The sequence below is a fragment of the Daphnia magna genome, linkage group LG8, assembly GCF_020631705.1.
Source record: "Daphnia magna isolate NIES linkage group LG8, ASM2063170v1.1, whole genome shotgun sequence".
Taxonomy (NCBI): Eukaryota; Metazoa; Arthropoda; class Branchiopoda; order Diplostraca; family Daphniidae; genus Daphnia; species Daphnia magna.
In genome coordinates this window covers 7,194,282-7,218,646 of record NC_059189.1, presented here as the reverse complement: position 1 = coordinate 7,218,646, position 24,365 = coordinate 7,194,282, and the positions used below count along the sequence as shown (strand labels likewise).

At 42.7% G+C, this 24,365-nt stretch overlaps 2 protein-coding genes and 1 long non-coding RNA gene across 3 annotated transcripts; all 3 read right to left on the bottom strand.

The window, feature by feature from the left end:
• Positions 1-1,514: 1,514 nt before the first annotated feature.
• Positions 1,515-3,042, bottom strand: LOC116921971. The gene is made up of 7 exons (XR_006649987.1): positions 2,928-3,042; positions 2,787-2,867; positions 2,596-2,727; positions 2,405-2,536; positions 2,117-2,348; positions 1,880-2,039; positions 1,515-1,800 (listed from the first exon to the last, which is right to left on the bottom strand). It is a non-coding gene; the product is annotated as an uncharacterized LOC116921971 (long non-coding RNA).
• A 2,935-nt stretch (positions 3,043-5,977) lies between these two features.
• Positions 5,978-10,129, bottom strand: LOC116935697. Its single transcript, XM_045177977.1, has 4 exons — positions 9,574-10,129; positions 7,997-9,415; positions 6,603-7,924; positions 5,978-6,556 (listed from the first exon to the last, which is right to left on the bottom strand). The coding sequence occupies exons 1-4, from the start codon at positions 10,127-10,129 to the stop codon at positions 5,978-5,980; spliced, it is 3,876 nt and encodes a 1,291-aa protein (XP_045033912.1).
• Positions 10,130-20,070: 9,941 nt separating this feature from the next.
• Positions 20,071-22,780, bottom strand: LOC123475370 (nucleoporin NSP1-like). The gene is made up of 5 exons (XM_045177976.1): positions 22,749-22,780; positions 22,021-22,634; positions 21,469-21,720; positions 20,211-21,375; positions 20,071-20,107 (listed from the first exon to the last, which is right to left on the bottom strand). Exons 1-5 carry the CDS (start codon positions 22,778-22,780, stop codon positions 20,071-20,073), a joined length of 2,100 nt encoding a protein of 699 aa, XP_045033911.1.
• Between the last annotated feature and the right edge of the window lie 1,585 nt (positions 22,781-24,365).

Below are 24,365 nucleotides of genomic sequence, written 5' to 3'. Positions count from 1 at the left end.
TTCGTAATCCAATTATGAATGGAACGGAAGATAATTTCAATGGAAAAAATTAAAACTAAAACTACAACGGGCGAAACTCCGTAAGCCGCCATGCAAGAACTGTTACTAGTTCGTGTCCAAATTTTTTTTTCACAATTTCATCGAACTGGCAACTTCGGACGTTAGCCAACTCTATAGTTTTTCCGCAAAAAATTATTTAAGTTTTACATAAATCAGGGAGGTGTGGGTTACCCGATACCTGCAGTGCGGGGAAAAATTTGAGGTCAACCCGTTGCCCCGACGCAATTTTTTAAAAATGCCGTTCTTTCGGTTTCAGAGTAAATTTGGGCAGGCGGGTAGAACGAGCTATTATCGGGGTTGTTATCGGATCGATCGGGTGAAACAGTCAATCGATTATGTTTTTTGCATCGATGAATCGATTGATTGCAATCGGGGTAGCTTCCCTGATTAAGTACCTCGATTAAACTCCAATTGAATTCGTGGAGAAGAATTTTCCACCCTCAGCCACGCCTCGATTGCCCGAAAGGAGAAACCCGATTGGCAAAAAAGCGCCCCGATTGGCTCGAGGCCGATCTTTTAATGACACAATTGAAAATCTTCTTGGCTGTTGGAAGGAGGTCCGTATGCACTTCCAAGGTGACTAGCCGACGGACATCCCTGGAACTACCCATTGAGTACATAGATATCTAACGGATGTTCGGCCATGATTCGGACATCCGACGGCAGAAATGTGCTATATGGGTTCGGGGAGGAATATCTTAATTTCCCTTTGTTTTTGGTCTTTGTTAGAAAATGTGCCATGAAATCGTTTGGTAAGTCATCCAGTTTAACTTCCATCCTTCCATGGCATTCTTTGCAATGTTTGCCGTTTTTTACAAAACGATGGATCAAATACCCAGTTATTTGATAAACCACATTTTAGGATTTCGTAGGATTCGGATTTTTTTTGGACGGCATGTACCCCGTTTTACAAAAAACAACACAACAAGGCATTTTCACTATTCAAGTTTTAGTCACTTTTTAAATGTTTCTGAGTGGGCCGCAGACTAAAGCTCGTAACGATGGCAACTGAACTGAACATCTGAAAATCACGTGTAAACGTACTCTTACGCATCTAGTGACGAAAAAACGAACAAATCTATTGCCAACGGCAATAACAGCATCTCGGCACTTTTGTCTGCAGGGCCTTATGAGAGTCGCTCCTCCTCCTTTCCTCCTTCAAGATGTCATATCCCACATAGCACAGAGACGTCCGAGGGACATCCTATGGAGGTTTCTCATGGGCTATTGGGATATCCATAGGACGTTAAATTTCAGGCCAGGTCACGTCCCATTCAGGTCAAATGTCCTACCCAGGATACATCCCATGGAAGTCCCAATTTGACATCCTTTAGACGTCTTTCGGATTTCGAATAAGGACAAGAATTGAACCTTTTCCCCACTAAAATTGGGCTTTAATTGGTTTTCATAATTAACAAAAAAAAAAAATAAAAAAAAATAAATGTTACAATTGGTTTTTGTTACTCCATGAATTTTATTTTCAACAATCATGGTACATATTAATCGAATAACGAAAAAATTTTAATCTTCATCATCAGAGGACGAAGATGGTAGTGGCCTTCTGTCTTCTTCGGAATCATCCTCTTTTTCATTGTTTTTATTCTCCTCCTTTTTTTTTTGCTGCCGCTGCCGCCGTTAACTCTGCTTTCATACCATCCTTTGCATGTTTCAGCCAATTTTGAATAGCCAATATCGCCTCATGACTTTTTATTTTAGGTTTTTCATATTTAAGGATTACAACTATTAATTTAATAAAGATTAGAATTAGAAGTTGTGTCTATCGTGACTGCTTGTACTATAAAACTATTTTAAATGATACCTAGCATGACTTTGCCAAGCATTGTGTCTTTAAGACACATATTTCCTCTGTTTCCTTCCCAACTGAAGTTTCGAGCAAACTTTTTATTCAAGCAGAAAACACAAATTTTTCGGACGATATCGCCGACGTTTTTTCTTCCAGTAGAGTCAAGGCGGATCCTCTGGAATGATAAAAGTTGAATTTGAAATAGTTAAAATAAGTTTCTGGTAATAAGAATACAATAATTTTAGATCCTACCAGTTGTTTACGAGTTGTTTTGTTTTGAAGTTTCAAGTTAACTGAATCGAAATCATCCATGTTTCAAATTGGGAAGTCATCGTCCTCCTCATCGCTTTCGTTTGTTGTGGTTTGGGATGTTTTCAGCTTTTTCTCAAGTTCGTCGATTTTATCAAAAATTTTCTTACATAACATCTTGTTATCCTTTACTCCATGATTAAGTTTTACAATTCCTCGAGTGTTGTAAGCTTCTCTGAAAATTCAGAAATAGTTAGCAAGAATTTTTTATAACTTGTGAATAGGGCATACCTGATAAGTGATCGGATTGACTGATGACTGTGACCGATGAACTGTGACCTATGAACTGTGATGGGATGAGACCAAACCAAGATGATGAAGGTAAGTCCACAAAAGAGAAAACAATTAGCAAGAATGGCTAACCTGTAGAAAATTCAGAAATAATTAGCAAGAATTTTTTATAACTTGTGAATAGGGCATACCTGATAAGTGATCGGATTGACTGATGACTGTGACCGATGAACTGTGACCTATGAACTGTGATGGGATGAGACCAAACCAAGATGATGAAGGTAAGTCCACAAACGAGAAAACAATTAGCAAGAATGGCTAACCTGTAGAAAATTCAGAAATAATTAGCAAGAATTTTTTATAACTTGTGAATAGGGCATACCTGATAAGTTATCGGGATGAGATCCAAGATGAAAGAGTAAGTTAATTTCAGTTTTCACTTACAAAAATTTCGCTGCATCACCTACCAAAACACGTTTCAATTATTCAATAGCATATACATTTCCTTTATAAATCTTCTTACCTCATGAATTTCTTTGAATAACTGCTGACACAATTGAAAAAGAATGGAGGCGAAGCAAAGACAGATTGGCGTCGTTGAAGAACAGAACAAAGACGAAAAAGCATTGCCAGATAACATTTATTGAGGCATTGCTGTTTCAAAAAATTAATTTTGTTTTTTATTTTAATAATGCAGTAAACTGAAATAAACTGTTATAAATTTGTTTAAAAAATTTATTTTCAATAAAACCACTTAAGAAAACACATCGATCAAGATTTATTAAAAGCAGTTTAATATAGTGCATGCCATCTAGTGGCGTACATAATAGGGGCCAAAATGGCTTTTGGGGACTTAGAAAAAAAACTAAAACAGAATGGCCTACCACGACCTCTTTACGACGTCGCTACAACATCCCATTCCAGTTCGGGACATTGGTCCCTAGCAGGGACGTCCATACGACGTCGGGTGCTATGTGGGATCCATAAATCTCTAGACGGAGTCCTTAACCACCATCCTAATACCGATGCAAATTTGATTGTAATGCTGAAATGTAATGATGAAAATATTATTTAGTGGACATAAATCTGTTTCAAAGAGGTGATTTTTTACAATTACTAGAATTCTTAAACTAAAAATTAAGGATTTTAAGATACTCTTAATTAAAAAATACAAGGAAACCCTGTTTTGCTTAATCTTGCATTTAAGTTTTCGAAGCAGTAGCAGTAGCGAGCACCAGATGGTGTCGCCGGGCCCGTCCTGGGCCCATCGATCAACATATTGTCAAAAAATGGGAAGAGATCGATTTCTAAAACTTTGATCTCAAAACTAATAATGAACACAACCATTTATTAACCATTCAGAATAATTTTTAAAACTATAATTTATAATATTTTTTAAATATTTTTATAAAACCCAATAAAAATAGACTCAAAACTTGCTCCAAAAATTAAGTCCCAAACTTACCACTCAAAAATTAAGTCCTAAAGTTTTAAATTAAAAAAATGGGAAAATATCGATTGAAAACACTTTATAAACAAATCGATCTTTTCCGTTCAACGATAATTTGTGAAATTTCATTGCGGCAGATGTTAACAATCGTATCGATCAAGACGATTGACGCTTTCCACTCACCACTCATGAAACATGCCTCTTTTTCGCCTTATTTTCAAAACGCGCAATCTTTCCGGGACAAAAAAAATAACTAGTTTTATAAATAATTTAGATAGAGATTTGATAGGCGGTCATCACCTGGGGGGCACGGTCACGGTTTTTTTGAGCCGTTTGGACGGTATTGTCCCGAATACTAAAAAATGACTTGCCAAGCTCCGCCCCTTTCCCACATAAACTACTACCGTGAACGCTATTTAGGGATTTGAAGGGATTGCAGGTGCCAGTCGCGGAAGCTGATAAGCCGAAGACAGCTTTCGTTACACCAGATGGCTTGTACCAGTTTCGCGTAATGCTGTTTGGGCTATGCTCAGCTCTGAGCACAATCCAACGGCTAACGGATATGATGTTGGCAGGATTGCAGTGGACTGATTACCTGGTCTACATGGATAACGTGGTCATCTTTGGAAAAGATGCCAAAGAGCATTTGGAGAGACTAGGAAAAGTCTTGTCGTGCTTCCGAAAGGCTAATTTAAAGCTGAAGATGGAAAAATGTGCCTTCGGGACCGAGCGTGTACGGATGCTGGGTCACATGGTAAGCAAGGCCGGAATCGAACCTTATCCGGAGCACTGTAAGGCTATTGAAACGTTCCCGGGGCCGAACCTTAATGCCAATGAAAAGGCAAAGAGGAAGTGGGTGAAGAGCTTTGTAGGCCTTTTCTCATTTTACCACAAGTTTGTTCCGAACTTCACCCAGGTGGCGTACTCGCTTACGGTAATGGAAGGTAAAGGGGGTTTTCGTTGGGGAGAGCCGGAACGGAACGGTTTTTCGAAAAAGAGTGCCTCGCCATTGTATGGGCTGTAAAGAAGTTTCGGCCATACATTTGGGGTACGAAAATTGTGGTAAAAACCGATCATCATGCCTTATGTTGGCTGATGACCAAGCAAGAGCTAAGCGGCCGGTTTGAGAGATGGAGTTTTTCGTTGCAAGAGTACGACATTTCCATCCATTACAAGAAAGAAAGCTTGCACGAGGACGCAGATGCCCTATCGCATTGCCCTATACAAGAAAGGGGTGAGGAAGAGAAGGCCAAGGCGGTTGCCATCCCAGTCGTTGCCATAGGCTTGGATACGCATTGTTCAATAGTTCGGGAGTAAGAGACCGGTCTAATCGCCAAGGATATGATTGTATTCTCGGACAATGGGTGAGGGGGAATGAGGATGAAATGACAAAGGAAATGGAGGGCACCTCACTTCGAGGTCTCGACGCAACACGTACAGGAAAATAGATACGTTTACAAAAGGGAAGCTAACCTCACTTCGAGGCTGGAAAATAGCACCAGGTTACAGTAGTACTAGGGAAAAGGACTCAACGTGGGCGTACAAAACATAGGGACTGACTCGTGTCTAACTGCTGACTTCCAGCTTACTCTTCTGACTCTCGTCTCAGACTAACTGACGCCATTACATGTCATACAAGTTCAATACACTACAATACTAAAACGCGGAAAGAACATGCGGGAAATGGAAGCATCGTCGCCAGACCATACTCCCCCGAATCGGATGGGTCGTTAGGGCGATCCAGCGGATAAGCCGGGCTCCAGCAGAGCTAGCTGTCCAATTCCTCGTCGAAATAGGCCTCTCTCAAATTGAACGTCCACGACACGAACTAATCCGTCAGCTCCGGGATAGGTTTTCGTAACCCTTCCAAGATTTCACGGGCTTCTTCTCAAAGAGCTGTCGATTTCGAGTACCACATCTCCAACAGCGAAATTAGGTTTCGGGTTCTTCCATTTGGAACGGGAAACCAAAGACTGCAAATAAACTTTCTTCCAAATGTCCCAAAACAGATTGAGTACACGTTGCAAGTATCTGTATCTCTCTCGAGGTAGGGCATCCTCAAAGTGGCCGACGGGTGGGCACGCCGTGTTGACCCGGTTCAGAAAGTCGGCCGGAGTTAACGGTCAGAAATCGGCTGGATCATTGCTCGCGGCTGTCAGCGGTCGCCCATTCAATAAGCCGGCTACTTCATATAATAAAGTACGTAACGTTTCTTCAGACGGATACTGCAACTTCAATTTCTCTGAATCTAACGCTCGGTAGAGTGCCCTTTTAGTCGATTTAACGAGGGATTCGTGAGCACCGCCGAAGTGTGGCGTTCTGGGAGGTTGGAATTTCCATTCCATCGGCTTGCTCCGGATGAAATCTGCTAACTTTGGATCGGCGAATAAGGCTTCAGCTGCTTCTCTCAGTTCACGTTCTGCTCCTACGAAATTGGTCCCGTTGTCAGTATGGAAAACTCCGGGTTGACCATACAGACCAATGAATCGACGTAAGATGAGGAGGAAATCATCTGAAGATAAAGACGTCACCAACTCCAAATAAACGGCGTGGGTTACCAGGCACGTAAATAGAACTCCCCATCTTTTGGCGGTTCTATTTCTAGACAGGCCTACGTCCAGTGGACCGAACAGATCGCAAGCTGTTCGGGTGAAAGGCGGGGTTCCTGCTTCCAAACGTGATCCGTGAAGTTCCGCCATGAACTGCTCACCCGGTTTGGCTCGCTCTCTTCGACAAACGGTGCATTACCTTCTTCTTCTTGACTAATTCCCGACCGCGGGGAATCCAAAAGTGTTGTCTAATGAAACTTATTTGGTAGTCAGTCCCGACGTGTTTGAGCATCAAGTGGAAAGCCCTGACAACGTTCACGGTAAACTTATGTCCTGCTGGGAGTACAGGAGGATGAATTTCTTCGTAAGGCAGTTGAGCGCGTCCAGCTCTACCCCCTAGCCGAATTAATCCGTCCTTTCCGAGTATCGGTGATAACGTTAACAGACTTGAGGTGGAAGGGATCCACTTTCCCTTCTGTAGACAACTAAGCTCAGCAGAATACACCTCCTCTTGACACCGTCGTACAAGTTCGAGGAAGGGGTCTTGCTGCTTCACCAACGCTGGGATATCCTCAACTGTAATCTTCATCTTCTCCCAGTCCAGCGCCGACGATTCGCACTGGACCACGTTAGCACGAACCGGCCGAATCTCTTCAACCTCCACCATCCAGGGCAGATCAGCTGGCCAACGATCTTCGGGATGTTGTAGGAATTCTACGCCACACCACCAGTAAGACGGAAAGATCTCTTCTCGGAGCGTGGAACGGGTCGCAACGTCTGCCGGATTAATACGACCTGGCAGAAACCTCCACTCCTGTGGCTCTGTCAACGTTTGAATCTCGCCTATACGGTGACTGACGTACACTTGGTATTTGGATGCAGTTGCTCTTATCCGGTTTCTAACGGTACTGCTGTCCGTCCACAAATAACGTGCGTGAATGGTACGAGTGAGAGCCGTTTGTACGGTACGCACCAATCTAGCCGCCAGCAAGGCTGCGTTCAATTCGAGTTTAGGGATGGAAATCGTCTTTTTCGGAGCCAGCTTCGTCGACGCTCCTACATGTCGGACTAACACCGTTCCATCGACGTACACGTTTCTCAGGTAAACCACTGCAGCGTACGCCTCTTCTGAAGCGTCTCTGAAACTGTGTAACTCCGTCCGAACGATGAAATCTTCCCTCTCGAATAGACAACGTGGAATCTCTAAGTCGTTGAGCTGCTTCAATGTCTCGAACCATTTCTTCCACCAATGCTCTGCCTCTCCGGTCACCTCGTCGGTCCATTGAAGCCCTTGGATCTGAAGCTCTCGGAGTTTCAACTCCGCCTTTAGTGTCATGGGAGCGGCCATCCCCTGCGGATCGAATAAGCTCACCGTTTTGCTGGCTAATCCAACTCGCGTAAGGAACACCGTATCCAAGCCACTCACTTTAAAAGTGAGTACGTCGGTAGTAGGATTCCAGTACACCCCAAGCACCTTTTCTTCATGATCTCCGTCAAGGGAACGTTCTTCAATGAGACTAGCTTTGACGTCGACGGACAGCAGGTTCAAGAACTCAACGGAATTTGAGATCTATCCTTGGAGATGTAGATCACCTGCCGTCAACGCCTCTTGAACTTCAGTCGCTTCTTGAATGGCAAGGTGGATTGTCTTCGCTGAACTCAAATAATCGTCCACGTACATCTTGTGTTCAATGGCTTTGGACACGAACGAGGGTCCGGCAAAATCAGCTGCTGCTCTTCGAGTAGTGGCGATTGCAATAAATGGGGAACAGGTGGCACCAAATGGTAGTCTCCGCATCTCACATACTCGCGATTCCGTTTCCCCTCTTTGGTTCCACAGAAAACGAAAATAACGTGAGTCTTCGGTCCTAAGACGAATGCGACTGAACATCGCCTCTACGTCGGATGCCCAAGCGATTTCTCCCTCACGAAATTTGATGATGACGGACGTTAACGAATTCTGTAGCGCTGGACCACTGTGGATGCTGTTGTTCAAACATCTCCCATTGAATTTTGCTGCGGCGTCGAAAACGACTCGCCATTTTTTACCCTTTTTCACTCCGTGATGAGCTAGGTAATATTCCGGCTGACTATCGGATGGATCTTCGACGTAGACCGCATATCCCATCTTAAAATTCTTCTCCATCGCCTGGCGATAGTCTTCTTTAAATATGGGGTCTTCGTAGAATTGGCGTAGCAGAAATTTCATCCTTTTCTCTGCCAGACTTCGGTTATTCGAAAGGTTCGGCTCCCCGGTTTTCCACGTAATAGGGACCTCGTATCCCACGTCCAATCTTCGGGTGCCTGCCTCCAGTTTCTGCACTGCTTGTTTCTCCGACTCGGACATGCCGGGAATCTGGTGTTCGGTGCCGAATTCTTCACTGTCACAGAATCGTTTCATCTGCTGAACTAGAACGTCTACGTCCTCGTCTGCTGCGAAAATGGCATGGCTCTTAACTACTGCTTCCAGGAGTCCACTTCCGAGGACTCCACGTACGATCCAACCCAATCGTGTAAGTATTGCAGTTGGCTCGAACTTCTTGCCGATACGGGATTCCAGGGCAGTCGTGAAGTGAGCTTGATCACTCCCCAACAGAATATCCACTCTCCCTCCGCTTGGCTGCAACGGAAGGTCTTGGAGATGTTTCCACCTCTGTTTCAGTGCACTCCATTCCAACACCGGAGCTGGACTCGCCACTGTAGGTAGGGTAGAACCCTTCAGTGTTTCTTCTCCTCCATCGAACAAACGGAGTCGTGCTTTTACACGTCTGGATGCATATTTACTTCTCACGCCTCCGGCGCCGTCGACTGAGAACGTGTGTGGTGTCCCATCTAATCTCAGCTTCCGGATGAAACCTTCTCGGAAGAGAGTGCTGTCGCTCCCTTCATCCAGGAAAACATTGGCTAGGACGATATTCCCGTCGACGTCGTACACTTGCGCTTGGACCATCCCCACCGCTGTCTTGATTTGCGTAGCGTTGCACCGGGCAGTCGCCGAATTGGAGCCGTTCTCTGGTTTACGTTCACATCGTGTAAAAGAACGTGATGCCAGTGCTTACACCCAGTGATGTTGCAATGTTTCTGGATCTAAAATTCTCGTGATGTATGATTTGTCCCGAAGCAGTTGAAGCATAATTTGTGCCGCATACAAAAGAGCAGCCTGTCTTTACTGGTCAGCTCCTTAAACTGGGCACAGGTTTCTATCGGATGTCGGCCTTCGCATTTGAAACAATAGAAGGGTGTGGCTGCTTTCCCACCGCTTAGATTTCGATTACTGTCAGCATTGGCCGCATGCGATCTTGTGGAAAACCTTTCCTTTGGTCGTGGTTGAGACTCTTGTGACTGTTCTGCTGCTATGGTATAAGCGTTTTGATAAGCCATAGCTCTCTGACATAGCCAATTGCCAAACTCATTCAGAGAACGTCGTTCCAGATCACCTCCCCGATCGGTGTTCCATGCCAACCGGTCGGCAAACGGCAACCTAAGACATAAACGTTCGATCACGTCCGCCGTCGTGGATTCTCCAATTCTGAACAAGTCATAAAGGAAGGTATGGGTCTTCTCAGCAAATCTTCGGAAGGAGCTAGGATCCTGCTTGTAAATGCTGAGTTTCTCCAGTGCTTGCATCAAGGCAGCGCGCATGACGTCTCTTTTTCCGTAGTTCTCCTTTAAGCGGCCCAACGCTTCGGCATATACAGATTGGCTTCCTCCGAGTCCATAGACCATGTCCAACACGTCGCCTCGCAGATGCCTCTGTAGTATCGCCAACTTTTCTGCCGGGGCCTTCGGGGTATCGTGCACCAGGGCGCGAAAGAGGTCTATCTAACTAAACCACTCCAACGCCTTTCCATTGAACTCTCCCAACTCAGCTCTGATGGAAGAGGACGCGCCAGAAAACTCTCGTCGGGTGGTGTGCAATCGGCCGTCCCGGTAAAGGTCAATCCATGCGTCAGGGGCTGAATCTTCCTGTCTGCATAGCTGGTGACCTTCAACCCACCTACGGACTCTGGACTCTCCTCCTTCGTTGTCCGGTGTCGTAGTATTCCTTCTGGCCATCTCAAGTTGCTGAAGCGCTTCTCTGGCTGCATCTGCTTCATCGGAGGAACTGCCCTCTTGCTGGGGGGGGGGTTAGGACGTGAACGTGCTGGAGCTGGGCTGTGGCGAGAAGATACAGGAGCTATACTATGATAAGACGCGACTCGGCTGCGTGGGGGTATCCTGGTGGGAAGTGGCGGCCTCTGGCTACCATGTGCTGCGGAAAACCCATGGAAAGAGCTTGCTTCTGTAGCCGAATCTGCCTTTCTTCTCTCCAAGTATTCTTTAAAATCTGACTCTACCAAGCCAACTTGTTGTACGTAGTTCAGGTGGATATCGTGTTGCTTGTCGACCGTGGCGTCGTACACCACGTCGATCAACTGCTGCTGGAGCTTGCACGCAGTGTCCAGCAGGGACTTGGCATGGTTGACTAAGCCTTGTATAGCTCCTCTAGAGCCTTCTGCTTGAATGATGTTCGTGATCTTTCTACACGTTCTCGTAATCTGAGAACGTATGGCCTTGCATGTCCGTTGTGTTACAAAGGGATCGTAGTTCGTGGGGCCAACAACGTCTGCTTGCCCAACATCTGGTGGCGCTTGAGATGCCGTTGCTTCTCCTGGATTCGCCGTGGATCCGACCATGATGTTCCTATGTCCTTAATCGTTGACGATTCGGTTTCGCACCGGTTCAAAGGACCAATGTTCAATAATTCGGGAGTAAGAGACCAGTCTAATCGTCAAGGATATGATTGTATTCTCGGACAATGGGTGAGGGGGAATGAGGATGAAATGACAAAGGAAATGGAGGGCACCTCACTTCGAGGTCTCGACGCAACACGTACAGGAAAATAGATACGTTTACGAAAGGGAAGCTAACCTCACTTCGAGGCTGGAAAATAGCACCAGGTTACAGTAGTACTAGGAAAAAGGACTCAACGTGGGCGTACACCACATAGGGACTGACTCGTGTCTAACTGCTGACTTCCAGCTTACTCTTCTGACTCTCGTCCCAGACTAACTGACGCCATTACATGTCATACAAGTTCAATACACTACAATACTAAAACGCGGAAAGAACATGCGGGAAATGGAAGCAGCGTCGCCAGACCACGCATTCTTGGGTGGATGGTCAAGACCGGGTGAAGCAGTGGCGATGGATCAAGCAAGTAATGATCAAGAATGGCTCCACCCAGTACGGAAACTTCATGCTGAAGGAAGACTTGCTGTACCTGAGAATAATGAGGTACAGGCAAGAGTGTGATTGGCTTTGTGTGCCACCGGAACGTCGAAAGGAGGCATTGTCGTGGGTTCATGATGAACCCACGGCTGGGCACCTGGGGCAAAAAAAGACTCTGGAGAAAGCTAGGCAGAGATTTTATTGGCCTAAAATGGACAGGGCGGTTACCCGTTATGTCCAAAGCTGCAAGAGTTGCCAGACCCGGAAGCCGGATCAAGCAAAGAGGAAGGGGCTGATGGAGATAAGGCAGGTGGGGGGACCCTTCAGCGTACCGGCATTGATGTCCTTGGCCCGTTCCTGCGATCACGAAACGGGAACACAAACATCGTTGTGGCGGTGGACTACCTTACGAAATGGGTAGAGGCCAGGGCCTTGCCGGATGCCACGGCCCAACAAAGCGCAAAATTCTTCGTCGAGGACGTAGTGGTACGACATGGAGTTCCACGGGAGTTGACCTCAGACCAGGGGAAGTGTTTTACGGCTGAAGTCACCCGTGAAGTGTTGGCCCTGTTGCAAGTGTCGCATCGCATGACGGTGCCTTACCATCAACTAGCGAACGGCCTGGTTGAAAGACAGAACAAAACGCTAGCAACAATGTTAGCGATGTACGTGGATTAGAGCCATCAATACTGGGATGAATTCCTGGGATTTGTGACTTTTTCCTACAATACCGCGCGACAGGAGAGTACCAACCACACACCTTTCATGATGGTGTATGGAAGGGAAGCGGTGATTCCAGCGGATCTGCTGGCGGCGACGGGGACAAGCCAGACGAAGCTCGTCGGTGCAGAAGACCTGATGAAGTCGATGATGGAGCTTAGAGAAGATTTAAAGGACCGGCTGGCCATGGTACAGCAACGTCAGAAGCCGTAATACGATGCCAGAGTCAGTGCAGCACCAGTGTACGAACCCGGAGACCTAGTGTTAATCTTTCGCCCGTAGCGGAAAAAGGGGCTCATGGAAAAGTTTCTGCATCAATACGTGGGGCCCTACAAAGTGATCAGGCAGGTCACTGAGTTGAACTACGAACTTCGGAAACCAAGTGCGAAAAAAACTCTTGTGGTTCATGTATCGCAAATGCAAAAGTTTGTTGTGGAATCGGACGAGGAGTCCGATAGCGACGAAGATGTTGAGAAGCTGGAGCATGCCGACACCGACTTGGATGTTGAGCGTGCCGATGCCGACTCGGGTGTCGCGCGTGGTGACACTGGCTCGGAAGAGGCATGCGCCGAAACCGAAAAGGGTAGGGCGTGTGCCGAAACCGACCTGGGTGAGATGCCTGAAGCCGACACTGGGATGACACCCGACACCAGCACTGCTGCGGCAGCTGTGGAGCCGCCAGCCAGGAGAGAAAAGGGGAGAATGAGGCGCCGGCTATTGGAGCCGATTGCCGAAATGGATGAAGGCCTACAAGACGGAAAGGATTCCGCGTTCCCAGCAGCAACGGAATCACCAGCGGGTCGTCCGACCAGGAAGAAACGGGCACCCAATTGGATGAAGAACATACTGTTCTTCACATTGGTCTGTGTCGTAGGCCAAATGGTTCAAGCAAATGAAATGAGAGGGAAGTACGTCGTGACCGAAGGAGCGGTGTTTCATCCCGAAGGTACTTTGGCCCTGGGTGACTCGGAATGGGTAGTCATCTATGATGTGCCCACTAAGTGAGCTGAAGAAGTAATTAAACTTGTCATCGCTTGGGTAGACGATATGGCGCGTGCGTTTGACAAAGCAATCACGGGGAATTTCCCTATGGAAGTTACCCCATTTCTGGAAGGTCCAGCACGTGATTTGGCAGAAATCAAAGCAAGAGCGGAGCGCCGGAGGCAGGAATTTCAGGAGTTGAAACGAGCTCTGAAAGGCGATGGAACCAGGCGGAAGCGCGGGCATTTCGACGGAGGTGGCCAGCTGCTTAACTGGCTCTTCGGGACCGCTACGACAAAGGACATGGAATCAGTGCACTTGAGGCTCGAGTCATTTGACAAGAAAGGTCTGGAGGTGGTTCACCTTCTCCAGGAGCAGGCGACACTGTTAAATGTGATAATGGGGCACCTGGCGGAGCATGGGTCCGAAATCAGGGCTCTCAAGGCGGCGGCGGATCACATGCGGAGAGAGCAGGCGCAGCTGAGAAAAGTCTTCAATGACAGCTGGACCCACCTTGCCAGAGAATAACTTTTCCTACAGAAGGTCTTTGGAAAAGGCAAATAGAGCGCTGGATTGGACGGCTGACGTCTTGCACGGCTGGCAAACCGGCTTAGCAGATGCAGCTATAGGAGACTGTCGCCACTCCTTGGTCCTCCAAATATACTGGCTAAAGCGCTGAATTCGGTTCGACAAGCCTTGTCCCAAGGCTGGGGACTGACACCAGCATTGCAAGGAGGAAATGGCCGGAGAGCGTACCAGGAGGCCAGGGTGGAGGCGGCGCTGGCAAACGGCAACGTTCGTTTGTTCATTCATCTGCCGTTATTTGAGTTTAATTATTCCTTGTATATTTAAAGTGTGTTTCCTATACCGGTAGCCACCAGCAAAGAGGAGTCGGTATCCCACTCGTACGCGGGATTGGCTTCATACCTGGGGATATCGCCAGATCGGCAGCTGTTCGTCGAGTTCAACGTGGACGAAGTCCGGAATTGCGCTCCATACATGGGTAGTGTGTGCCCATTCTTGAAGCCGATTGACCGAAAAGGAAGGATAAAGAGCTGCGCGGCGGCTGTCTTTCTGCAGGAGCAGGAAGGAATCCAGAGGAACAGCCACCTAGACAGTAAGAAGTGGACCGGCATTGACCTGTTCTACATTGGAGGAAGGAAGTGGGGTTACGCTGGTAAAGACATGGATCGGTGGAATTGGCCTACCGAATTGGCCTACCGTGAAATAGGACCTAAATTTGTGATTTCAGACGAAATTCGTTTGCACTTTGATCACAAATGAAGGACCGCCCACCAAACATGGTGGAAGATCCGTTTTGAAAGGGGAGGGGCTTATCTCAACTTTAAATAATAATTTAAATTACTTAGAAGCTACTAAAAAAATATATATATACCACGCGACTCAGCATGGAAAACTGAGTATACCCATAATTTTTTTTACAGTATTTATTTTTGGTGCAACGACCATATTAAAACACTCGAAGCAACCTTAGTTTTTTACAATTTACTGCTATTAAACTTTATCTTTTCTCATAAAAAAAATACTGTTTAGTAGCTGAGATAATAGGCTACAATGCTATATAATTTTTATATTAAATTTTTTATTTTTCTTAAGAGATACAAAAAATTAAAAAGTGTATCAATTGCCCCCACTACATCTCACAACTGCTACAAAATTTTCAACGGTATTGAGATGATGATAATAAAAATAACTCAATCTGCAGATCTAACGATGTGAGGATAAAGGTTCAAGTCTTTTTTATGTCATGTTATCAATGTGAGTAGATGTTTATATATTTTGAATTTTATTTCTAAGTAAAATACTATCCTTTTAGAGAATTTTTGCTAAAATGATTAAATTTACAACTATAAGTAGAAAATTATTCTTCAACGTGATAATAAAACGTATTTTGTTAAAACATACTACATTTTTTCTTTTTATCAACTTTATTGCCATATTATGTCAAAAAAGCATACTTTTCATTTTCAATGCTTGAATTCCTTTCATATTCTTATCTGTATTCATGTGTTTCTGTAACTATAACAAGTGTTATACTTTTTTTTTGTGGGGGGGGGTTTCTGCACGATGTAACAGTTCCGAGCGCCAGATGGTGTCGTCGTAACTCTTTTTTTTTGTCTGATTGGCTCTCACTAGGTAACGCCTCCCCTTCATAGGAGGTATTCAAGATTACAGGCCTTAACCATTAGGTATGCCTTGGTGTGAAACGGGCTGAAGGCCCAATTTTAGAATAAAAATTGAATTTGTGGAAAGACGCCTTTTATTTTTTGTTTGTTTTAATTCTATCAGCTCATTTCTACGTATCTTGGTGAGTATGCGTAAAAATTTGTGTTTACGGACCTTTTCCGTTTTATTTTAAAAAATAAAGAAATTATAAAAAAAATATTTGGTTTAGGGCTATTGTTGTTGTTGTTGTTGTTGTTTATGAAATGTATTTATAAATTATGGAATTTTTTTCAAACATTAAACAAACATTTCTATTATATTTTAATCCAATGTCTGGTTTTCTAAGAATTTATCTATCGGTGAAAATGTTAAGTTGTGCGCACAATGTTAAGCGAACCAAAGTGTGGCGTCAATGAACCTTGGCACTTGCCGCCGGATGTACTGCCGGATTTTAGGCGACGTAAAAGACCGTCTCTGACGTGCAACGGGGCAGTAAGTGACCGGACAGTCACGAGGCTACGGGGCAGTAGCCAGCCAGTGGCTGGTCAGTGGCCAGACTGTAGGCCAGAAGGGCAGTCCAATTTAGTGATTCTGACTAGTTGTTAGTGCTGTTAGTGCTGTTACTGTGTAATGCTGTGTGTGTGTGTGTGTGCTGTGTAAGCTGTCTATAACTAAATACATCCCTTAACCCAGTGAATCTGTTATAGTATAATGGCAGAAGACGGTTCTCGCTAAATTATTCCACCATTTTTGAGAAAGAAAAACGGTTGAAGGTTTCTTTTTAAAATATTAAAATTTTTCTACGGTACTCAGATATATTTGGGATAGACGGAGAAATAGGACCATTTTTTAAAAAATTCGGTTCTATTTCGTAGTGTCTTATTCCGTCTCTCCCTATTTTACCACCATTCAAATGAAATAAGACATATGGGAAATCATAACTGAGAAAGTAATAGAAGAAAAAACATAAAACATAAAGATAATATAACCTAAACTTACAGAAAAATGTGTAACTTGTTAGAGTTTTTCAAAGAACAAACATTGTCTTACAATATTATACCATTGATTATGTTTCAGTGAATCATCAGCTGCTTATTTCAACACTAAAGCTAAAAAAAGGATTAATGCATTGCATTAATCAAAATTTTTTTTAACATAATCAGTAAGGTAATATAGACATTTGTCGATCAAGCCATGAAAGTGTAAGATTTGCCAGTCGTGTATTTATTCGACTTCTACAATAGCAATACAACCAAACCAAGAAGCATGACACTACTCTGCATATTGTTGCGAATAACACTGCTTTTATACAGAATTGCAAGTGGCACATTGGGTGTGGCTTAGATGGCGGTGGCGTGTGGTCACTTGGTCATGTGGGCGTTGCCTTGGTGTACATCTTGCGTACACTCAATGTCCGGGCAGATTTGCCATCTTCTGTAAAGCGTAAATAATGCAGTTGGCTCGTTACATTCCTTCCCCCCTGTGCGGCAGGATAAATTGGTCCTCCAATTTCACCTTTGTGTGCAGACTTCAGGTCTTAGGAAAGCAACGTGAATTGCGCTATAATATATATTTATAAGAAGCGTCTAAAATATTGTAGCATTGGTGATGATTAAAATAATGGGGTGTTATTTTCTTTTAGATGACGTCTGGCTGTTGGTACACTTGTTTTTTCTTTTTAGCACTCGGAATTTTCGGAATAGATTTCGAATGCTAGTTTCGTCATCTATATAGTCCTGTGCATATTTTCCGTCCGTATTGAGGTTATCATCTCGAGCTCCTCGACGTAACAATATTTCTATAATATCCGTATGTCTGTACCTTACAGCTATTTGCAACGCAGTTTCCTTTGATGTGCGTGATCTCCTATTGATGAATTCCACTGGACATACTTCCGCGACGAATTTGTTGTTATATTTAGCAGCATAATATAACACTGTTTCTTCATCCAGCGTTTGGTGCACAATAATTCGATCCATCCACAAATATTTAATACATTCCATATTATTGAGAGCTATAGCCACTAGTAATGGTGACTCTCCCATGCTGTTTTGGATGTTGAATGTGTTACCGTGATGAGATAGAATACGGAGTAAATGGACATTATTATACGCTGCTGCTCGGTGCGCTATTGTCATCCCCTCCTCGTAAATATTGCTATCAGCTCCGTATTGAAGGAACATATCCGTCACGTCGAATCTTTCTTTTATCACACTCCCGTGTAATAATGCTGTTCCATTGGGGAAAACAGTGTCCAGAATTTGTTTTATGTTTTTCCCATTTTCTCTTGCTTCTAGTAGGTGGTTTCTGATCATTTCTCTTGATACTTCCAGCAAATTGTAGTTGAACTCTCCTTTCATCAACATCGTTATGGCAACGATTCTTCTTCGTGTTATCTCCGTGTCCATAGCTGGAAATGTTTTCATCATACAGTTTTTACAGTAGGCCGTTTGTGTTATTAAGGGAACTGGTAATGACCAAGTTTCCTGTTCTTCTTCGTTGTTGATTACACTTACTGCTTTACAGTTGGCGGCCATTTCACTGTCTGACGACGATGGGTCTAAGTCACTTTCTATTTTACTGTAGTAGTAACCCACTTTACTCGATGATGTTTCTTCTCCTTCCGTTTCTGATGGTGATATAAAACTTCTCTCTTGCATAAATTCACAATTGCTTTCACTATCGCTGTATCTTTTCTTTTGCATAAATTCACAATCACTGTCACATTTGCTGTATCTTGTTACGTCTTCTTCCATACTTATATTCCGTGATACCTGCATACTTTCACTTGCGTTCGCACTAATTTGTATCTCACCTTTAGCTTCATTACTCATTAGATTAGCTAAGAGTTCGTTTTCCCAGTCGTTTCCTGTTGATAGCGTTTCACTTATTTCCAATTGCGGGGTATCTTCCTCAATCCAAGTCATCAAGATTTCATCACTCCAGTCAACATTTGTTAGTTCTTCGTTTTTCTTGGTTGGGTTCATTTTTTTTTTTATGTATCTTTCCGTGGAAGGTTGGTAATACAACAAAAAATTATTCTTGCTTGTTTGTCTGTTATATAGTTGGAGTACCCACCCCTAACATGCTCAAGGTTGCTTACGATTATCAACAAAAGAAATCTACTTTGAATGTCAATGTTTGTTTTTTTTTGTTTTTTTTTAGATGTCCTTTGTCTTTTAACTATCTTCTAGTCTGAGAAGCATTTCTACAATATATGTGAATCTTTTGTTTAATTGATCCCTCCTTTTAAGAAAAAACTTCTCACCTTATATGTAAATGCTAGATTTTTACGACTCCACCTTATATAGAGTTTCAGTCTCGTACACAATTTCTCTCTTCTGCAAAAATTTTTGGAAGGTTATTTCTTCTCCCCCCTCCTTTTTTATTATTTTTTTATTATTTTATTATTTTCTTTTTTTTTTTAAATTGCGTCAAGGCGATCAAAGTAGTCTGGTGTAGCGTGGTCTTTGTTCTTCAGTTGTCGCTTGACTGTCTTTGTTGCTGTTTTTGAATCCCCACTTCCCGTATTGTATAATTTAGACTTCGTTTTTCAGCATCTTACTGAAATTAAAACGACTTTTTCACTCTTCCACACGTTGATGTTTCCCAATCCGTGTTGTAAATATCGTCGCTTCACGACTGCCGATGTGCAGTTGTTCGAAGAGTTGTTCAACACGGTTCGAAGTGGTGTATCCTTTCCCGTTGCTCCCGTATCTGTGGTACAGCCTGCTTGGTGCAACGACTTCTACTACAAGTAAGTCCATCCTTTTGTTCATTTGTGTTATCCTTTTCTTGTTTTCGGAATTCTTTTATTGTTTTGTTATTTTCTTTTATTTATTATTATTGTGTCGGAGCTGACGTATTTCGATATCCAGATACGACTTGAGCACCGTCAAGTTCGATTGGCTGTTTTGAATCATTTGAATGATTCTGCTGAGGAAGATTGATTTGCTTTCCGTCGGTGTACTCTATTTTTCACTATTGTTTTGTTTTTGTTCTTGTTTTTGTTTTGTTTTGTTTTTTTTTGTTTTGGTTTTGGTTTTGTTTGTTTTTGTTTTGTTTTGTTTTTTTTAACTTCTGATTGGAAATAAAATTCTTTACTATATCTATGATTTTTGTTTGTTGTTGTTGTTTTTTTGTTTTTTTTAAGTACTGATTGGAAATAAAATCCTTTACTACATCTATGATTTTTTGTTTTTTTTTTGTTGTTTTGTTTTGTTTTTTTTTTCGTTATTTGTTAATTGTGCGTTTTAAATGGTTTTCTGGAGTACATCTGCATAGATCCTCCCACACCATTCCGTAGCCAACGACATAGCTGCAGGTCGTATGACTTCCCGTACATTCCTTGTTTTGCTCGTTTTCCCATTTTAATTCTTCGATAGGGTACAATTTTCCTTTCTTTGGTGCACTCGGTGTGTTTATCGACGTAAGGGTTTCTTTTGGTGTTTCTTTCGCTGACGTCATTAAAGGTGCAAATTCTCTAATGAACGGTTTTTCATTTGCTCCTCCAGCGCTGTAGATGGGTTCTGGTATCATTGAATCCATTTCTTGACCATCACTTTCGCTTACGTTACGTGATTGCTTGCGTCGTCTGAAGCTTTCCTTAATCCGTGGAATAGGATTACAGGCAATAAAAATTCTTAGACAGATGAGAAATAGGATGAATCCTATCGCGGAGAGAGCCATGATTTTTAAGGTGTCAAACCAGGAAAACATGTTTCCGATTTGATTGTCCTGTTCTTCTGTTACTAGGATGTCAGGTAACTCTTTGCCTTCGCCTTCATTAATTCGTCCCACCAGGTCATTTAGGATGTTCAGCTGTTCCATTTCCATTGTTCCATGAGCTGGGTGGTTCCTTAATCCATAGTCGAAACTGTTTAAGTGCAGTTCTTCGAATTCTGCAATTAAATCCAGATTTGAGGTGTGTATGGTCGCCTCTTGTTTAATCCAGTCTCCTGCTGTTGCGTTATGTTGCCACGTATGAGGATATCCGTTGATGTTTATCAATTGTGATTTCCAAAAACACTCCGAATACGGGTGAATAGACCATCCGTCGAGTCCTATCGTACAGTTGTTTTTTCCGTAAACGAAAAATGGCTGGAACCCACACTTGGTCTCTTTTGCTGTTAGTGATATCCTTTTTGGGTCGCATTGTTGCAATGTCATGGCTTGACCAAAACCATATATCCTTGTACACATTGGAAGTCCGAGTGCGGCGGCTGCAAGCAATCCATTTGTTTGGGCTAAGATTATGGCTTGCGTTCGTTTTATCTTTGATAACTGACAGTACACATCCCGAATTTCTTTTGCCAATTTATTGTCGTGTTCAGTTTCAATACTGATTTTGTATTGCTCGTGCATCTTTCCAAGCTCGTATTTTATCAAGTCACTTAGCTCCTCAGTGGATTTTGGTAGACCGTTACTTGTATTAGCGTCATTTAGCGGTCGATAGTCATCCACTACAATTTCGTGTGCTGTATTTTCTTTTTGTTGTCTTGAAGCCTTAAATTGATCATTTGAATTTTTGTCTTGAAATTCTGACTTATCTTGGGTTGTATTGCGTTGTCTCTCAATTTTTTCTATATCTTTTTCTTCGTTATCCTTTGATTTTGTTATTCCAGTGGTTGTTGTTTCACTTGGCTGTTCTCTTATTTGACTTGGTGTAAGATATTTCAGGCTTATAGTTGGCTCGGTGGACGAAATAATTTCAACTTGGTTAGATTTTGGTTTTATTGTGTCCGTCGTTGTGGTTTCTGTGTTAACTTTTTCTGTAGTTGTAGATGACTGTGTCGTGATAGTCGTTTTGAGTGATGTACTAGTTAATGTTGTTGATGCGGTTGTTGATGTTATTGTTGGTAATTTCTCTGCTTCTGTTGATTTCGTAGTAGATTTTGATGTTGTAGTTTATTTGGGTGTAGAGGGTGGTATTTGTGTGATAGTGGTTGTTTTTAGTGTGGTAGTACTTGGTTTTTGAATGATGGTGGTCGGTTTTTGTGTGGTAGTGGTCTGTTTCTGTGTGGTTGTTGTCGGTTTTTTTGTAGTTGTGGTCGGTTTTTTTGTGGTTGTGGTCGGCTTTTTTGTGGTAGTGGTTGATTTTGTTGTTGTTGTTTTGAATGTTGTTGTCGGTTTTATTGTGGTTGTGGTCGGCCTAATCGTTGTTGTTGTTGTTTCTGTCTTCGCACTTGTTGTTACTGTGGCTGCAATGGAAGGTATGACTGATTTATCTGTTGTAGCAGTCATGGATGTTGCTGACTTTGTCGTTATGGTTGAATTTTTAGTTATTCCTTCCGTTGCGTTTGTTTTATAGTTAATCTCCTTTGGATCACGATGGTGTAATGGTAGCAAGATTGTTAGATTTTTCCCAAATAAGGCGTGTTGCGTATGTAGAGATATTATTGCTGCTGCCGACAATGTTCTAGGTTGATTTGGATTCCGGTACTCGAAGCTAAAATGTTGTTTCTGGCTTGTTCCATGACAGTGTCCCAACGATAATTTGTCAACCCGTCTTGTTAGGCATTTCCGGTCCGAAGCGCCTGAATGAAGTCCTGTTCTATCACTGGCCATTAATTGTCCTGTGTGATCGAATGTTCCCCAGATGGAACTTTTATCTGAGCATTCGTGCAGGATGAGCATCGTTGTGTTCGCTTTAATGCAGTTGTTTGTGTTAAATGGTCTTATCGTGAAGTCGGAGGAATATTCGAAGGCTTGGCCCTTGCTGGAGGCTTCGCTACAGTTAGCCACTGTTGTTTGTGATTGCACCGAGGGGTCATTACTTGTTAATAATTTTTGTAGGCTTGTTTGACATATGATCCAATTAGGATCGCATGCTTCGAGTGTTATTGGTTTGTTAACGCCATTGTGTGTTAAACATTTTTCATCGGGTGACTTACCATGTTTCATTAGTCCCCATCCTATCATGTCCCATATGATATTTTCTCTCCCATGGTTCCGTTTTAATAATCCTCCGAAAATTGGCGAACTGACGGTCGTTGTTACTGATGTCCTGTGTTCCAACTGGATTTCTTCGAATTCGTCAATGGATGCATCTGGGAAATTATCCAACACATCCGGGTTTGTTGTTAGGATTTCGATAACCCATTGTTGACTTTCACTAATTGTTCCCTGTGTACTGCATGTTTTTAGTGTTGCCAATATAACTCGCCCCTCTTCTTCATCATGTTAGGTGATGCATAGGCCTGTTTCCAGAGAAATCCATTGGTAGTTAGTTAAATCCAGTATCCACCTTGATGTGTTTTCGGTGCAATTTTCTGCCATAATTTTATTGTTTTTATTTGCCACGATGCAGATGTTAGTGTTGATAAGCTATATGCTGTGATCTACGATGTATTCGAATTTTGTTCCTGTTGGTAAAGGATCTTGAATATCATATTGGTTGTGGACTGATACTTGCGTGTTTATTGATGAGCCATTAACCATGAGATACGCAATTGTATCTTTTTTAATCATTATTCCATTTTCTTCTACGTTTGTTATTATAGGATGTCCCAATCGTATCGAACCCCATGCATACGATATGCTGTAAAGTCTTTTCCCCCTAGCTTCTTTTTCAGCACGGTTGTCAAGAAATTCAATTTCGTTATTAGTCGACCGTTTTACTTTGCTCGCTACTGGGTCTGCGTATTCATTGCAAGACCATGTATCTACATTTACTTGGTTCTCACAGGATGGCAATGAAATTTTAAAATTTTTGTATAACTTTGTGGTCGTCTCTCCTGGAAAAATAAGAAATGTCAAAGGTATCCCTACTACTTTAAATCCAGGTTGGGTAAATTCTTTATTATTTATATCTGGTTTGTTAGAGAAAGTTATTTCTATCTTGTTTGTTATTATCTAGAAGACGGCTAGTGTTTACATTAACCATTGAGTTTGTTAATTCTATATACCCTTCACCTTTAAAAATAATTTGTGAATTTGATAAATTTGTTGATCTATCTCCCCATACTATGGTGTTATGATTTTGTGTATACTCCCCTTCTTGCTGAGTGGTGTTTAAAAATCCAAATGGACTTTCCACTAAGCTTTCTGGTGTCTCTTGTTTTAATGTTATCTCTTCCGCTAAGCAATTTAATGCATGGTATTCTTTGATAGCATACCACTTCCCTTCCCCTGTAGGAGTTGATGTAAAACTCAATGTTGTTGTTCCTGCCTGCATAGGATTACCCCCACATTTTTTATTATTTACCATTTCCCAGCATTCAATTGCTGAGAGTAATTTTGTTTCCTGTGAATAAACTGTGTCAAAAGACCCTATCCAGAAAGATCCGGTTATTTTCTTTGTCTTAATCCATTGTTTGCAAGTCCATCCTTTCCAAGTTTTTACTGGGTTTTGTTTAGTCATTAGCGTATAATTTGTTAGGTATCGTGGTTGATGGTTAGTGCTGGGGTTTTTGCAATAGTATGGTGAGTTAATATCTAGAATTCCTCGTGTTTTAACATAATTGCAATCGCATACAGACGAGAAGATTGTGTGGGTTGTTTGCAATGTAGTTAGAATGCAAAAGAGTAGTAACTTTGTCTCCATCTGTTTAAAAAAAAAAATTAATTGCATTTTAGAAATTGGATGCCTGATTTCTCGATCTTAAAATAAATAGTGAGGTTGTCCTAAAGTCAGAATTAGTCTGGTCTATTGGATTGGGGAATAGCATTCTTGGATCTAAAAATGATATTATGGGTTGTTCCAGTCCAAGTTGCTTTTTAGGCCTCCCTGGTCTTCGTCTAATGGCTGTCGTTTCTGCTTTCTCTCCGATTACCTCTTGTTTTTGTTTGGCCGGAACATCTCGTGCCGTATAAGGTTTAAGTCGGTTGCAGTGAACAATCGATTTTTGTTTTTCATTTGTAA

What these genes read in the sequence shown, in the direction of transcription:
- LOC116935697 (XM_045177977.1), bottom strand. Translation starts at nt 10,129, where the DNA reads ATGGTCTATGGACTCGGAGGAAGCCAATCTGTATATGCCGAAGCGTTG. An exon ending in CCAGTTTAAGGAGCTGACCA is followed by an intron (nt 9,416 to 9,573) that starts GTAAAGACAGGC and finishes AACGTAAACCAG; the next exon opens with AGAACGGCTCCAATTCGGCG. An exon ending in AATTAGTCAAGAAGAAGAAG is followed by an intron (nt 6,557 to 6,602) that starts GTAATGCACCGT and finishes CCGGGTGAGCAG; the next exon opens with TTCATGGCGGAACTTCACGG.
- LOC123475370 (XM_045177976.1), bottom strand. Translation starts at nt 22,780, where the DNA reads ATGGCAGAAAATTGCACCGAAAACACATCAAG. An exon ending in TGCACCGAAAACACATCAAG is followed by an intron (nt 22,635 to 22,748) that starts GTGGATACTGGA and finishes AAAAACATGCAG; the next exon opens with TACACAGGGAACAATTAGTG. An exon ending in CACCATCATTCAAAAACCAA is followed by an intron (nt 21,376 to 21,468) that starts GTACTACCACAC and finishes CGAAATCAACAG; the next exon opens with AAGCAGAGAAATTACCAACA.